We start from the raw sequence: 17,246 nt of genomic DNA on the forward strand, positions 1-17,246 counted from the left end.
GCCCAGGCACCGCAACTACTGAGTATGCGGGCCACAACTAGAGAGCCTGGTGTGCAGCAACTACAGAGTCCACGCGCTCTGGAGCCAGCGCACCACAATGAGGAGGCCATACACCACAGCGGAGGATCCCGCGTGCTACAATGAAGATCCTGCGTGTCGCAACTAAGACCCAACACAACCAAAAGTAAAATAAATAAATAAGTATTTTTAAAAAAGAAAAGTGAGTAACCTTACTTTGGATGTTTTACATTAGCCAACACAATTTTCAAAACATTAACTTTTACACAAACCATCATGTTATGACTTACACATTCATCTGAACAATGTTTTGCAGCATTTGAAACCACTATAAGACAACAGATCTGTAATGATCGCAAAAGAAATAAAAGTAAAGTGTTGAATGTTTCAGCCTTAAGAAAATTCTTATCTTTTAAAAGAGAAAGTTTGGGTATTTTAGGGAACAATAACTTTTTTTTTTTTTTTTTGCTGTACGCGGGCCTCTCACTGTTGTGGTCTCTCCCATTGAGGAGCACAGGCTCCGGACACGCAGGCTCAGTGGCCATGGCTCATGGGCCCAGCCACTCTGAGGCATGTGGGATCTTCCCGGTCCCGGGCACGAACCTGTGTCCCCTGCATCGGCAGGCGGACTCTCAACCACTGCGCCACCAGGGAAGCCCAGAACAGTAACTTTTTGCACAGAGATGCTGAACATTGTATTCGCTTTGAATTTTTTTCTTTTGCTGACAAGTAATCTATTTTTAGAAGCTACTCACCATCATCAAAGGAGGAATTTGTATTTCTGATTTTATTTTTCTTTCAATTAAGAGAGAATTCTACAAAACCTATCTGCCATCTCTGAGGTCAGAACTAGTACCAAAATAAGGAGAGTCAGAGGTTGCAGATTTCATCATTTCATAAGAAAGAACTTTCTAGCAAAGTAAACTGTCTAAATAATGGAATGGGCTGCTTGTGAAGTCATTATTCAGACACTGAATGACAACAAGTCACAGAGTTGTCAAAGGAATTCCTGTAGTAGATGAGAGGCTAGAAAAAGTTCAGGGTTCCTAAATACTTGTACATGGGCCAGCTTATCATAATCCCCTAGGGAACTTGTTAAAAACATACATTTGTGGGCCCCACCACAGAGATTTCAAAGTCAGGGACTTGAAATCTATAGTTTTGATAAATCCTCTATGTGATTTTAACGTGCAGCTAAGTTCAGAAATCAGTGGATTCAATCAGTCACTCTAAAAGCCCTGCCAAAACCAAGAGTCTGTATATTGAATTCTGAAGGTAGCAGGGGGAAGTGGGTTTTCTATTAAAGGGGAACTTCAAAGGGTAGAAAGGCTTCAGTGAATGGGCAAGATGTAGGATACTATCCTTAGTTTTTCAGGTTCCAGAAACTTGAAAGGAGACTGATACATGCTATTCAAACTCATGATGGCCATGTGCCAATTTATCCACTTACAATCGATAAATTGTAAACTTACAAAATTTCCATATGGATTTTAGGAACAGCTTATAAATATCTACAAAGACACTAGCTGGAATTCTGGTAGGGACTGCACTGAATCTGTAGATCAATTTGGAGAGTATTGCCATCTTAATAATATTAAGTCTTCTGATCCACAAACATGGAATGTGTTTCCATTTATTTAGATCTTTTTAATTTCTTTCAACATTTTGTTGTTTTTAAGAGTATAAGTTTTGCACTTCTTTTTATAATTACTCCTAAATATTTTGGTTTTGATGTCATTATAAATACAATTTTCAGATTCTCCTTGCAATTTATTTATTGAAGAAACCATGCTGTTTTCTGTGGAGTTCCCCTTCCCAACCGCCCAACTCTAAACTCAAGTCTTACATGTTCTTGCTTACATTCTTGTGATGTTATTTAACATCTTTGTCCTTTTTCCTAAAAATTCATAGTTATATCTAGAGGTTTGATCGGATTCAAATTTTACTTTTTTAGCAAAATACTTCATAAGCACTGCTTTGTTTTTCCATTAAGAGTCAGATGATATTTGGTTATTACTCTTGTAATGTTAGCAGGCTTTGATGATCATTGCCTATATCCATTAATTCATTAACTGTTGTAAAATTCTATCATTCCTTCTGAATTTATTAGGTGGAAATCTTCTACTGAAACATTCTCCTCATGAACTATTTGGTTACACAGAAAAAGAATGTATATAAGAAAGGCAGGTTAAATGTTCAGTTCATTATTTTATTTACCAGTTTTAAAATAATGAGCTAGTTTCATAACTTTCTCCAAGTTGACAAATTACATTTTTGTGTCATCATGAATTCATGTATTTAAACATATTTGATATATTTCAATCCATTGTAGTTATTGTGTTTACTGATGTTCAAATTGCTTCATGTTTGGCTAGTGAGACTCTCTTCAATTTAGCTCCTAAGTCCTTTTGACACACCCCTAGTAGTGTACCTGTATAGGGAAAAAGCCAATCATAAGTCCAGGCTGTTATCTGTGCTTCTGATCAATCAGCTATAAAACAGAGGTTCCCATGACCTCCTCCACATTGAATTTTATTATTTGCTAGAGCTGTTCACAGATCTCAGGGAGACACTTAAGTTTACCAGTTTATTTGAGGATATGATAAAGGATACAGTAAACAGTCAGATGAAGAACTACATAGGGCGAGGTCTGGGAGGCTCCTGGTGGAGGAGCTTCTGTCCCTGTGGAGCTGGGGTGCATCACTCTCCCAGTATGTGGATGTGTTCACCAACCTGGAAGATCTCCAAACCCCATAATTTGGGGTATTTTATGGAGGCTTCCTCACATAGGCATGATCAGTTATTAACTGCATTTCCATCCCCTCTCCCCTCTCTAGAGAAGTGGAGGATGGGGATGAAATTCCAAGCTTCTAGTTATGGCTTGGTCTTTCTGGAGATCAGCTCCCATCCAGGAGCCATGCAAGAACCCACCCAGAGTTGCCTCATTAGAACAAAAGATACTCCAATCACTCAGGAAGTTCTAAGGGATTTAGGAGCCTTGTCAGGAATTGGGGTCAAAGACCAAATATTAGAACAAATGATAACATTCTAATCATTCAGGAATTTACATGCATTTCAGGGGCTCTGTGCCAGAAACATGGGGTAGAGACCAATACATATATTTTCTATTATCTTGGGGCTCCATAGCTTCTTTGCTATCTGGTGTGACAAGATATTCCAGATTCATCTTGGACATATCTTGCCACAGACCTAGAATCAGCCATTTCTCTAAGAAACCTTGATTCCTTTTACTGGGAAATTATATTTAGAATCTCAGTCTGGGCACTAGAGGTGCTCTTTGGTACTGGGGTTTTCACTGTTTTGAACTGTTTTCAGTGAACAGAGCTTGAAAATACATGCATTTTAAAAGTAATAAAACTGAGTTCATACTGATGTTTTCAATCATTGGATTATCTTCAGAGATCTTTCCTTCAGGCTATGGAAAATCTTGCAAAACATCTCTATTCCACAAGATTATTCACATATCAAGTGATAAAAAATTATTGTGCCACCAGAACAAATGACTTGCTTTTGGACAATGATAGGTAAATATTGACAAATTCTTACTGCCCAATTTCCTTTTTACAAATCTGTGCTACTATATTTTCTGAATAAAACATCAGATGGTCCCATAAGTATTATTGTAAATGTGGGGATAAAAGAAGAAAATACTCAAAATCAGAATTATCTGGATATATGGCATGTATAGTTGCCATGTAAATACTCTAGGCCAAGGATGCCAAACACCTTGCCTCATCCATGGTAGCCACCATTAACTAATCACTATTTTCTACTGAGCTAGATGTGCCTTAGAATCTTTCACAGCACAAGTCTCCAGGAAGCCACTATAAATTAATGTGAGTGGCCAAGCAAGATGACATATACTACCATCCACGTTTAAGGTAAGCCAATGTTCTGTTATCACATTACAACTTTGTACAATTAAGACAGCAGTTGCCAAATTGGGTTCTGAGGTATACTAGTCCTGTTGACAGATGTTCAATAAACAAAAGGAATTTGTGGTCACAGAACTTTGGTTTTTAAAAAATGCTTTCTTCACTGCAAGATTCCAAGAGCCTTTAATGTTCTAATATGCATTGTGATTCTCCAGGAAAGGAAATAGTATGCAGTGTTTATGAATTTATTTGAACCCTTCATTGAATTCTTTTTTTCATAAGCATCTTATGAACATGAAATCAGGCTTTTCTTTTATATTAATCACATTCAAATTATGTCTTCTTTAAGCCCAGATCAATGTATTTAAAACCGAATTAGGATTGGGGGCTTTTGGACGTAATAGATTTCATACACTGAATGCTGATTTTTGCATGTGTGCGTCACTCTCCAAAGGTAACCTTTTCTCCAGTACCTAGAGACAAATTTGGTTTAGTCTCCAACCTACTGACTACAGTATGATTCTAGCTTTGGTAGAAAACTGGTGTGTGTGTGTGTGTGTGTGTGTGTGTAACTGTGTTACAAGGATAGGATTATATTATTTCATTATGCATGGAAGCATCATTGATGGAGGGCATGGTTTGACAGATCTCAGTGATGGAGCATTTAGAATAGTTCAGTCCAAGAGCCACAAAACCTACAGCTGGTATTTTGAAACTGAGCTATCCACCTTGTGCTGTTCCCTCCTAACTAGTGGTAGTCATGTTGCTTCTATTCTATGCGGGTGGTAGTTGCTTTTCAAGTAGCCTCTAGAGACTCTTTTAATATGGGATTTGTTTAGGAGTCTTTGGGCTAACATAGGATTTTGCTTAATCCTAAGGATTAATTAATTAATTAATCCCTAAGGATTCCAACATTCTGCAAATATGTAATGCCTTCAGCAGTTATGAGCTTCTGACTACAGAACTGGGTGTCTAAGCCTAGAAATTAAAAGGCCCTTAAAACTTGCAAATAGGTTTGGGGAGATTCTCAGAGATGACTAAACTGTTGGAAAATAGCATCTATGAGAAAAGGACAAAAAAATCTAGGTTCACATAAAGATGAGACTCTAATTTGAAGGACTGTTATTTTGAGCAGTTCACAAAACAGTTCAATACAGTGCAGAAAGAAAACATTGGAACATCAACATGTTTGGTTTTTTGTCATTCTTTTAAAATTTCTGTGTTGGAGTATTTTCAATGTATATGTATTATAATGTATATATAAAATATATATGCACAGTAGGACATGTATAAAATCTATAAATACATATATGGGGGCCCATGCTCAAAAGTTTTCTTTTATCACAGATAAGAATGTGTGAGTAAAAAATTTCTTTAAAGGATTATGTGCATTTCTTCTCCAACAGAAGAGTGTTTTAGTGTGTTTGTGTAGCGGGCAGGACTGGTTTAAGTAGGAGCACATTCATATTCAACAAATATTTTCTGAGCATGTCCTATGTAACAAGCATTGCCCTAGGCTCTGCAGATATGGTGGTGAATCTAAACAGTCATAGTCCTTGACTTTATAGTGCAATATAGTATAGTGGAGGAAGGCAGTTATCAAGCAAATAATCATACATTTAAATATCTCATCATAAAGACAAGCTACAGAATGGGAGAAAATATTCGCAAATGATATGACCAATAAGGGGTTAATATCCGAAATATATAAACAGCTCATACAATTCAACATCAAAAAATCAAACAACCCAATCCAAAAATGGGCAGAAGACCTGAATAGACATTTTTCCAAAGACATTCAGGTAGCCAACAGGCACATGAAAATATGCTCAACATCACTAATCATCAGAGAAATGCAAATTAAAATCAAAACAAGATATCACCTCACACATGTCAGAATGGCTATCATCAAAACGAACACAAATGATGAATATTGGAGAGGATGTGGAGAAAAGGGAACCCTTGTCCAATGTTGGTGAGAATGTAAATTGGTGCAACCACTGTGAAAAATAGTATGGAGGTTTCTCAAAAAACTAAAAATAGAACCACCATATGCAATTCCACTCCTGGGGACATATCCAAAAAGAAGGGAAAACACTAATTCAAAAAGATGCACACACCCCAATGTTCATAGCAACATTATTTACAATTGTCAAGATATGGAAGCAACCTAAGTGTAAGTGTCCATCAACAGATGAATGGACAAACAAGATGTGGTATATATATATGAATACTACTCAGCTGTAAAAATGAATGAAATTTTGCCATTTGCAACAACATAGATGGACTTGGAGGGTATTATGGTAAGTGAAATAAGTCAGACAGAAGAAGACAAATACCGTATGATATCATTTATATGTGGAATCTAAAAAATAAAACCGACCAGTGACTATAATAAAAAAAAGCAGACTCACAAAGAGAACAAACTAGTGGTTACCAGTGGGGAGAGGGAAGAAGGAAGCAGCAAGATGGGGGTAAGGGATTAAGAAGTACACACTATTATGTATAAAATAAGCTACAAGGATATATTTTACAACATGGGGAATTTAACCAATATTTTATAATAACTATAAATGGAGTATAACCTTTAAAATGGTGAATCACTATGTTGTACACCTGTAACTTATACAATATTGTATATCAACTATACTTCAATTAAAATTTTTAATTAAAATTTTTAAAATAAATATCATAAACTGCTAAGTATTACAAAGAAACGTACAGCAGGCTATATAGGAGGCTACAAGAGAATAAATTGGGGCACTTACTCTATTCTGGGGTTGAGGTTACCCTGAGAAAGTGACATTTAAGCTGGGGTTTATGGAATTGACTGAGTGGTTGACTTGGGAAGAGGCAGAAAGAGCGTGTCCTACGTAGAGGGAGGGTGTGTGATAGCCATGAGGGGGCACGTGGAGAGTGAGGCGTAGTGCCACTTTAGGGACGGCTTATCAGACAACAGGGAAGTTTCAAAGATGAATCTGCCTGACAGAGATGGAGTGCAAGCTAAATGACCCCAGGAGCTCCACTCTCCTTTGATTTCAGGGGAAAAAAAAATCACGAATTAGTTGGAGGAACCAGAGGGGCACAGGAGACAAAAAGAAATGACTGGTTGGGTTGCTAGGCACAGTTACAACATTGCATTCTACCCCAGCAACATTTCTGGGAACCTCAGATAATGCTCTTAGGATGGCCCTCTAGAACGGTAACCTGTAAGGGTAAACGGCAGTGTGTCTTCTATGCCTGAGCTATAGATGTGAACCTTTCCTTTTGGATTGCCATAAGAATTTCATGAGCAGTAGCCAGCTAGAGGGCCTAGTAATGTGTCGTGATCATGTGTTTCCCTGAGTTATTTTAAATAAGAGTGTGTATGTGCTATCCTCTTGGCAAAAGCAGAGGGTTTGGAGGTAGGATAAATGAGGTAGGTCGAAGAGTAATTGCCAGAAATGGGGCTGCGGCTACAGAGGAGCTAAGTGGGAGAGCAATATTTGACGGTCCATTGTCGCTGTGCCTACTGATCTGCGAGGGGAGAGGAGGAGGACAAAGGAGACCAGGGTTGGACACTGGTCATGAAAGAAGTGTGAGCGAGCCAGGGAGCGCTCTCGACGCGCGAGGGCGGGAGGCGTCTACCCCGGGTCCCTGGCGCCGAAAAAGGGGCGCGAGGAGGCGGTGCGAGCCCCGCCCCCTCCCCTGGCGGGCGCGGGCGCGGGCGCGAGACGCTGCGCGGCGGCAGCAGCGGGCGCGAGCGGCAGCTGTCAGGCCACCTAGGTCCAAGCTGCACTTGCCGCCTCGTTGAGGACGAGGAGGCGGCAGGAGCAGTGACGGTGTCGCCGAAGAGCCGGACTGCCGGTACGCAGAGCTGACCGGCCTGGCCCCCGCGGCCCTCTCCCGCCTCTCTCCCATTGTGTTGGGTAAGGTGCCGGTGCGGGGGCAGCGAGAGTGGCTTAAGGGCCGGAGGACGCGGGAGGCCAGAAGGTGGGAGGCCCGGGAGCAGAGGGAGAGAGGAAGGTCTGGGTGATCCCCTGGGGGCAGTTGCACCTTGGGAAAGGGGCCTAGGCGCCGCAGGGTCCGAGTTGGGGGGTGGGTAGCTGACGGTGGAGGGGGGCGTTGCTGAGTAATCAAGAGCAGCTGCCAAAGCCCAGCAGAGGCGCAGGGTTCTGTGGGGAGCGGGTGTGGCTCAGTGCGCATGCGCCACAGCCGCTGGTTCTCGGAGCTGGGGGCGAGGTGAGACAACCTGGGTCCGAGGTAGTTGAAACTATGCGTGACATATCACTTTCTGGGTCCCCGATGCTAACAGTACCCCTGTCATGGAGATGCCAGCATTCCCAGCCTCCAAAGAAGCTTCTTTTCCCTGTACCCTGCTCACTTAATGTCACCCAAACCTTACCTATTCGTTTCCAGGTGGTCTACTCAGGAAGTGGCCTGTGGACAGTGCCAAATTGCTATCTAGTGTGCCTTCGGGCTCACAGCCCCAGAGCTGTTGTTGGGAGGAGTGAAAGGTTGGAGGTGAAATTCCACATTGGACCCTTCTAGTTGCATGTAGGATATAAATATGGGAGTAAATGTAGGAATATGCAATGACAGCTGTGGCATGACAGCTGTGGCACTTGCACTCAGAGTATGGATGTAGCTGATAACTTGTTCGCCCTACAAAATGAATCCAGTGCGTCAGAGGGCTTCCCTGCTACAGAACCCTCCCCCAGCCCCAGCCCCACGCATCAGGTTGTATTGGAAGCAATCTACACCATTTAAGGTAGACGGTCTCAAAATCCAATCATTTCTTATTTGTATTGATTTTTACGTAGATTAAAGAAAGCCCCACCCAGTTCTCCAGTGCAGTATTTCCAAATATTGTTCCAGGAATCAACAGTGAGTTGAAGAGCCTCAACCGGTGTGTCACCATAAGATGGGCTTTCCCCACAACTCTAACTATGGCTCCTCGCCTGTGCAGATTGCCACCAGGGCCACTCTCACCCACTGCCTAGCCCTCCCCTGTTTCTCTTCCCCCACACTTAGCCCTGCAGTACACATCCCTCTCAAAACTTGCTCCCAAACAATCTGCACTATGGATTTGAACATCATTCTACCCATGGCAACCGAACTGGTGTTGCCAGTTTGCTTTTCTTTCTCTTCATTATCACACTAAAATGTACTATTTTCAAAGGTTCAACCTCCTTCTTATCATTGTACTGCCTCCCCCCTCACCTCCTTCCCCATCCCCAAGCATCCCCAACTAAATACAGTAATTTTAATAAGCCTGTGTGGGTGCAGACACAGCAAATTCAGAAAGTTTCAAGTGTGTTGAAGAACAGAAAGCTAGGGAGTATCAGTTATATCAATTTCTAATTCACCTTACTGTCCAAGACGTAGACCCTAATTGGGAAAATAAAAGTGAAAAAACTATCCTTAGAGAATGATTGTTACTCTGTTTTGGGGAGTGGGGTAGGAAAGGGGGATGACATCTCTGGGATATTTGAATCATTTAAAGCCAGATCTTTCTCTGAATAGGATCAAAATTAGAATAAACATTTTAGTCCAAATCCTAACTGGATATGGGATCCTTAAGGGATGCATAAGGGAGTTGACTTTCCTATTAAATGTACTTAGGGTTATCAAAGAATCCCTTTGCCTACTCAATGCTATCTTCTTTTAAGTTTTCATTTAAATTTGGCATATTTTGGGGGAGAAAACATTGTCTGGTTTGTTTTTGTACTCTGCTAGTTCTTTTTAATTTAAGTATGTACTAAAGGATATCACATTCAAATAAGGATGATGATGATGGGGATGCCAGCAGCCACGGTAAACATAATGTGGAGATAATTATTCTGCTATTGTTTTTGGTGGGAGTGGAGAAATTTATATATTTAATTTTTAAATGTGAAGGGAGATGAAGGGAAACTGGAGCATTTCCACTGGCTTTCAACAGGTGGAATTCCTGTTAAGTCCCATCTAGAAAGTGATCCAGATAAGTCCATAACTTCTGCTCTTTAGTCACCTTGTAAATAATAATATTTGGATATCTTACAGAACTGTGGATCTGTTGTACCTGTGCATCAATTCAGAGGCATGAGTTCTGGGTACTTACCTAATTAATAAACAAATATTTATTGACTATCCATATGGAGGACTCTGGTGCTGCATGAAGGGGCTTCAAAGACACATACAAACAAGGGCCTTATGATCCAGGAATTTAGAATTTTGTTGTGCAGGAAAAAAAGATTTTGTTAACGAAATAAGACAGTATAATGATACTATTTCAACTGTAAACTATGAGATCTGAAGTTTATGTATGAATTTATAAACTCCTTGAGGGTAAGACCTTGCCTTAAACATGTATGATTTCCAACAGGGTCTACATTCAGTGCGTGCTCAAGCGATGAATCTTTGCAAAGTAGATTAGGTAGGGAGAAACTAGAGGCAGGGAGAGAAGAGCCAGGAAGCTTTCACAGTAGATTAGATACAAGGAGATGTGGACCAAAATGAGGACGGTAGCAGAAGACTGGAAAAGGATATTGCAAAGAAAAATCATCAGGATTTAGTGACTGAAAGCAAGGAGACAAGCCTAACTGTATTCATTTTTACCTCCAGCAAATAAATGGGAGTTGGAGACAGCAGAGGAAAGTGTAGGGTCACCTTAGTAAGGACACAGCACACAATAGGCACTCAAATGTTTTCTCAAGCATCAATTGCAGGATTGGACAAGAAGACCCTTAAGGTCCCTCCAACGCTGAGATTCTGTGGTATATGCAAATGCTCAAAACTGTTGGGGAACAAGGCATTCTCAGATATGGATGAAAGAGAAAAGGAAGAATTGTTATCCTCCCACTGGCAGGTGCTTTCTGAGAAAGGTTAATGTTGAGTCACAAGGCCCCACCAGTGAATGAAAGGAGGTGGAGAACAAGAGGAACAAAAGTCCCAAACTAAAAATTTTAATAAGTGCTTACAAATCTTTGCAAACTTCATAAGTTGTTTCCTCCCAAATCCTGTGAGTTAACTAGGGCAGGTATTACCAGCTCTATTTTTATATAGGAATAAACACAGCGAGATTAAGTGACCTGTCCAAGTTCATAAAATTAATGAATGGGAAAACAGCGATGAAGACTGTCCTGATTGCTGCCAGCCCACTGCACTTGACACTGAACTGCATTGTTCTTGCCTGATATAGACCCTATGCACCCAGAAGTTATGTGTGCACATGACCAAATAGGGGATGCACGAGCAACGGCAGCAATATCTCAGATAGTTATTAATACTTCATTATTCCTGAAGCCGAGTATTTGTTTTCCATATTCACTCAGTCCTTGACCCGTCATTTGCGTTTATCTGCAGCAGCCAGGAAAGTAGAGTTAGTGAGCTGTTTAATGATATGGACACCTGTTTGCTAGGAACTTAAGGAAGCTCACTTGGCATGGGCGCGTAATACTGTCAATGTTGTGTCCAAGTTTGTACTTCCTTCAAATGAGAGTTCAAGATTTCTGCTCTGTAAAATTATCCTACAGACCAATATAAAAAAGAAGTGTGCTAACACTTGGTTCATCTCCATTTAAAGAAATGTTTGTTACTTGAGCTAGTTCCAAAGACAGCAATTTGAGAGCAGAAGAAAAAACAGGACAAAAATCAGGAATTGTAGGAAACTTGAGAATTTTTTTAGAATAGATATAGACCAATAAGGAGGATAAAACCTATCAGTTTAGAAGACATCATTTAAATTCATAATTACTGATTTAGATCTCTAATGAATCCCTTATTATATGCTTTTTCTACATTTGAAAAAAATAACATGAGATTGTTAAGCAGCAGAGATTTCTTAAAAGCTTCTTTATTCCTCAGTAAGAAAGAACACTCAGCAAATTTAGGAACTGTTTTTTTCTTTTTAGACCAGTACTCTTGATGCTGCTGAAATAAGACACTTACCATAATTAACTATAATTTTAAATGAAGTTGTGTTTGAATTTAATAAAGCCAGTTAAATGCTAAAACCTGTGTTCAAGACAGATGACTGAAATTAATGAGTAAAATAATTAGCCAAGATTATATATTGTAATCAAGGAGTCCCCAAACATATTTTTTCTTCTCTGATCTTGTGGAATCAGTTGCAGAGACACCCTCAAGTCTGAGTGCATTAATAACTTTCTTGGAGATGGGAACATTGGTAGGTAGAAAGGTAAGGAGTTTCATCTCTGACTTAGAATTTCAACATATCTTAGACTCCTCTGTGCTTTCTCTTTCCTGAATATCAGCTATTGTGAATATCATCTACTTTCATAGATTTGCTTTTACTTTGAATGGAAAGCTCAATAGAGAGACAATATAAAACTTTTAAAAATCGTATAAAGTACACTCAAGTTAGGACAAGTTAAAGTCCATGCAATAAAATTATTTTGTCCATGTTAGGTATTTGTAGTATTTGAACTCTCAAGTATATTTGTGAAAAGCATCCTCTGTAGGTAAGTTGAGGTTGGTCTGTTTTTTTTTCCGACTTGAGTATATTTATATATAGATAGCCTTAACTTTATTTTAAATCAATTTTTATAAATAATGTTTCCCAATCTGTTTTTTTAGAATCCTAAAAAGAAAGAATATAGCAACAACAAGAAAAAGACTAAGATTGTGACAAAGACCCAACTGGGTAGGTTTACATTTTATTCTCAACTAGGTAGGTATATATGTTATATGTTTTTATTTGATCATCATTGTTGAGTTCCCACAATGGACCTCGTTTGAAAGAACATAACACAATCTAGTACAAGGTAGTTGTTTGGCAAACATTTGATCTTTTTATTTTAAGATGAATTCTAGGTATTTCATGTATAGAATGTGGAGGTAACAAGAAGGAGACTGTATAATTATTAGCTCTTTAGAGTTTACAGTATGTTTTCATTGGTGTTATTATGGAAGTAGAACCTAAACCCAGAAATTAATAAGCTATTCAAGATTTTCTTCTTCAATGGTAGCTGTTATAATACCAATCAACAATCATCAACTTGAGTGCCATTGTTCCATGAAGAAAAGATTATGGAAGATCTTTTACTTGTGAAGGTATCCATATCAATGCAAGTATAATGGGGCAAATGCCTGAAGAAACCTGATCTTTTTCTCTTTTCCAAGTTCTGGGGTCCAATGTAATTCTAACCTAAACCTCTACTAACAGAATCAAGATTCCAGCTTACACAGCTTTCTCTCCTCAACAGTTCTTGGGTCCATCAGGAACAGACTACAGACCCCTCTAATCAATTTCATACTCTTTGCCTCTTGTTTGGAACTGTCCACACCAGAAGCTAGTACGTTACACATTTGAGTAGCATTCCTGTTCTAGGCTTTCTCCCCTAGAATAGGGTCTGAACCAGATTACATCACCATCTGCTAGTCCATTTATGCATGGCATTCAGCCATTTTCCTGGCATAGGCAAGAGACTTCAGAAAAATAAGACATATTTTCTCCCTTATGGAAAAAGAGTTTTATTCCTTCTGCTGTACTATATCATTTAATGAGCATGAATTAAGAGAAGTTAAATAATAAGGCCTTGTAATTCAGAGAAATTTACTATGAAGTTGATTTCAGTTTCAGATTTAACTGTTTTCCCTTCTACTTTTTCTTTTATTTTCAGGTTCTCTTGGTTATAAACTCTTCTCCATCTGGTGCTTCAACAATGAGTGGGAAATCCCTTCTCTTAAAGGTCATTCTCTTGGGTGATGGTGGAGTTGGAAAAAGCTCACTCATGAACCGTTATGTAACCAATAAATTTGACTCCCAGGCTTTTCACACCATAGGGGTAGAGTTCTTAAATCGAGATCTGGAGGTAGATGGACGTTTTGTAACTCTCCAGATCTGGGACACTGCAGGGCAGGAACGCTTCAAGAGCCTTAGGACACCCTTCTACAGGGGAGCAGACTGCTGCCTCTTGACTTTCAGTGTGGATGACCGGCAGAGCTTTGAGAATCTTGGTAATTGGCAGAAAGAATTCATCTACTACGCAGATGTGAAAGACCCTGAGCACTTCCCCTTTGTAGTTCTGGGTAACAAAGTAGACAAAGAGGATAGGCAAGTGACTACTGAGGAGGCACAGGCCTGGTGCATGGAGAATGGAGATTACCCTTATCTAGAAACAAGTGCCAAAGATGATACTAATGTGACAGTGGCCTTTGAAGAAGCTGTCAGGCAGGTGTTAGCTGTAGAGGAACAGCTGGAGCATTGCATGTTAGGTCACACTATTGACTTGAACAGTGGTTCCAAAGCAGGATCTTCATGCTGTTAAAAGTGGGAAGCCTTTAAAAGTGTGCCCCAGCTGGTCAGTCAGTAGTGTAAGAATAATTTTGCCCCTCTAAGACTGCACACACATACAAAAGGGTAAGAGATAAGGTTATGATTGTAAATCAGAGCCTTTCAAATTGAAGTTGTAGAGCGATTTTTTAAAAAAAAAAGCTTTATTAAGCCAAGTGTATTTTGCGTGATTTCTGCTATTTCCTTCTTGTGTGTTTCAGGACATTTCAGAAAGGTTTAGTTCTGAAAGATTTAGATATTTTTCAAATCACAGTTTAAACTTAGAACCCAGACGCATGAAGGAGTTAAAGAGCTACAGCTATTCCTTAAAGCATTCCATTAATCAACTAACAAATGTCACCATCAACTCTTGCCAGGCAGTTCCTGACATGTCTGCCAAAGGGGAAAAAAATAAGACTCTGAGTCGTATTACAATAAAGATTATAATGCAAACTAGGATGTCCTAAGCTTGAATTATAAAGAGGTTGTAATGATTAGGAATGCAAAAGTATAATGATGTACACTGCCTTGTTTAAATCCTTATGTATGGTTTGCTCCCATCTGAGCTTTTCAAAAACATACCATCTCAATAAGAGATACACTAATGACACTGGAGATTTATTATACTCCTTGTGTTTGAAGTAACAGGGTCCTAGTGAATGGATTGTGTTCAAATATGCCAACCACCCTTGCAAATAAAAGGTTGGTCTGCTTTCACTTCATAAGTCTACTTTTGCTGCACAGGGATGTTGCTTCTCTGACAACCTCTTATCAATTTAGCAATGCTGCTTAGTATATGGCTTTGGATGCAGTGCACTCTGCTCATAATTTTGATGGTCCTTTGGTCCACCATACTGTGCTCTCAGAGAATCCTTCAGAACCGGTTGGAGGATACTGGACTTTTCTCATAAGGTTCTGTAACTCGAATATTAATTGTAGAAGAAGGAACTGATTTCTTGTATGCACTGTATGTTGAGCTGGCCAAACTAGGACGTTGAAAGTAACAAGAGAACATACTTTAACCCAGCATTAGAATGAACTTATGAGAGTTGTCCAACAATAGAATGGACTGCCTTAATAGTGAACCCCCTTCCAGTGAAAATATTCAAGATGCTGGATGACCATCTGTTAAAATATCATAAAAATAATTTCTGTACTGGCTAGATGTTTGGTTTAAGGTCCCTTCCGGCTCTGAGTTCTAGGAACTGAGAGCTACAACTACGTTTCAGTGCCATGTTATAGTTAGATATATCTCAAGACAACAGCTAAGACTATGGAAAGGGACTTTAAAATTTCTCAAACTACTCTGGGATCAGCATTTAACAGCAACTACATAGCTCTTTCTTTTGCTTTTGCACTATGGCAGGAAAAATTATTGAGCTCTGAGTAATCATTATTTGCCCAATATAAACATCCTGAAGATACCATATTAAAATACAAAAACAGTTTGTCAAATTTTGATTACCATGACTGCCAGCTATATACTATATTATGAATATGCAGCTAGTTCTTGTCAGTTGATATATTTGTCCTGCATAGCTTTTAATCTATACTTTTACAACATCTATGATAAAAATAGTGACCCAAGGTAGTGAGAGACAGTTAGAAATGACCCCAAAAAGAGACCTAGGTTGGGAAGGGGGCAGGAGCTTTCACAGGAATATAGCCTAGAACTCTCCATTGTAGCCACATATGGAATCAGCCTTACATGTGGGACCTTATGTGCTTTAAGAGCTCTGGGACGTTTTGGCCACATTGATAAGTGGAAGATGATATTTTAACCCAGTAATGCTCAATATTTCCAATTTAAATATAGTCCAGACCCCATTGTCCAACTAATTTTGATGCCAGAAGTCAAAGCCAGAACTGGGACCCCACAGCTCTTAAGTATTGGTCTCTATCCTGCCTATGCCTATAGCCAGCCACACTGGTTTCCAAGTTCTATGATCATTTTGCTACAATCACGTTAGGGTGAAAATATGTATGTTGGAACTATTAAATGCTAATTGTTTTTAAGTGCATGAGACCTGGGGCCTTCTCTTTCTACTTGCACTCTGCTTATAATAGTTTCTATTTGTAGATCTCAGGCCTTCATAAAGACCTCCATCCACTCACAAAAGTACTTGTCACTATTAGAATGGCATGTGATCATTTAAATAAAAAAATTACTTAGGTATCCCATTCATAGGCCTCCTGTCCATATAAGACAAGTGTTAGGTCATTTGAAGCCCTTTCATCTTAGCCATACCAATTTTTTTTCTGCCATATCACTACACAATATCTTAATGAAAGCACTTAAGTGACAAAAATTAGTGGCATTTTGGTGAGTAATACTCAGTGGGTTGTGGACATATAGTTTGGGTAAGATAAAAAAAAACACCAAAGGCTGAAATCTGTGAGTACAAGAAACTGTGCATATAGGCTTAGAAATTGTGTACTCTAGAATGTGCAGTGCAATATTTTCAGTAGGTGTTTTTTTAATGAACACTAGATTTTTTGGAACAAGATATTTCTAAATGGAACTATATTGTTTTTCAATGGTCCATTAAAACATCATACAGAATATCTATTTAATTTATTTTCATGTGTTGGGCTAACATTCAGGGGGCCTCAGATTCCATATGTCTTCAGTAGATTGATGAATTTCAGGTTAATTTGTGCCTGCCTCAGCCATCTCTACTTTACCCTGAGGTATTCCACAATCCTCTTGTTGCAGGTGCTGCTAAAAACTCAAAATTGTGTATCAGATATTTTGTTTCAACTGTAAAAATATCGTCTGTGTTAAAGTGAATAAAAAGTGCATTTTGAATAACCAGTATACAATGTTTGTGCTTCTTTTCTCCCTTTCCCTTTTTGAGCAACTGGTGGGTGTGACAGAGTATTTATCAATCAAGTCACTCTTTCAGACTGCCCTACATGTGGCTCTGGATCATTTTTTCACATGGTACTCCAAGCAGCCACTACCTACTGATCAGACAGATACCATTCTACTTATTGGGAAACAAACTCAAAAGATTAAGGTGAGGAAGTTCCTTTTATTTTATGCCATTTTTTAAATACATGAAGAGTATTGG

At 39.2% G+C, this 17,246-nt stretch overlaps 1 protein-coding gene across 1 annotated transcript; it reads left to right on the forward strand.

The window, feature by feature from the left end:
- The first annotated feature begins 7,740 nt into the window (after positions 1-7,740).
- RAB9B (RAB9B, member RAS oncogene family) lies at positions 7,741-16,980 on the forward strand. The gene is made up of 3 exons (XM_059049938.2): positions 7,741-7,822; positions 12,474-12,540; positions 13,520-16,980. The coding sequence occupies exon 3, from the start codon at positions 13,562-13,564 to the stop codon at positions 14,165-14,167; it is 606 nt and encodes a 201-aa protein (XP_058905921.1). The 5' UTR covers positions 7,741-7,822; positions 12,474-12,540; positions 13,520-13,561; the 3' UTR covers positions 14,168-16,980.
- The last annotated feature ends 266 nt before the right edge of the window (positions 16,981-17,246 follow it).

This window comes from Kogia breviceps, chromosome X (genome assembly GCF_026419965.1).
Source record: "Kogia breviceps isolate mKogBre1 chromosome X, mKogBre1 haplotype 1, whole genome shotgun sequence".
Lineage (NCBI taxonomy): Eukaryota > Metazoa > Chordata > Mammalia > Artiodactyla > Physeteridae > Kogia > Kogia breviceps.

Bases quoted from the DNA above. Each gene is read 5' to 3' on its own strand.
- RAB9B (XM_059049938.2), top strand. From the start codon at position 13,562: ATGAGTGGGAAATCCCTTCTCTTAAAGGTCATTCTCTTGGGTGATGGT.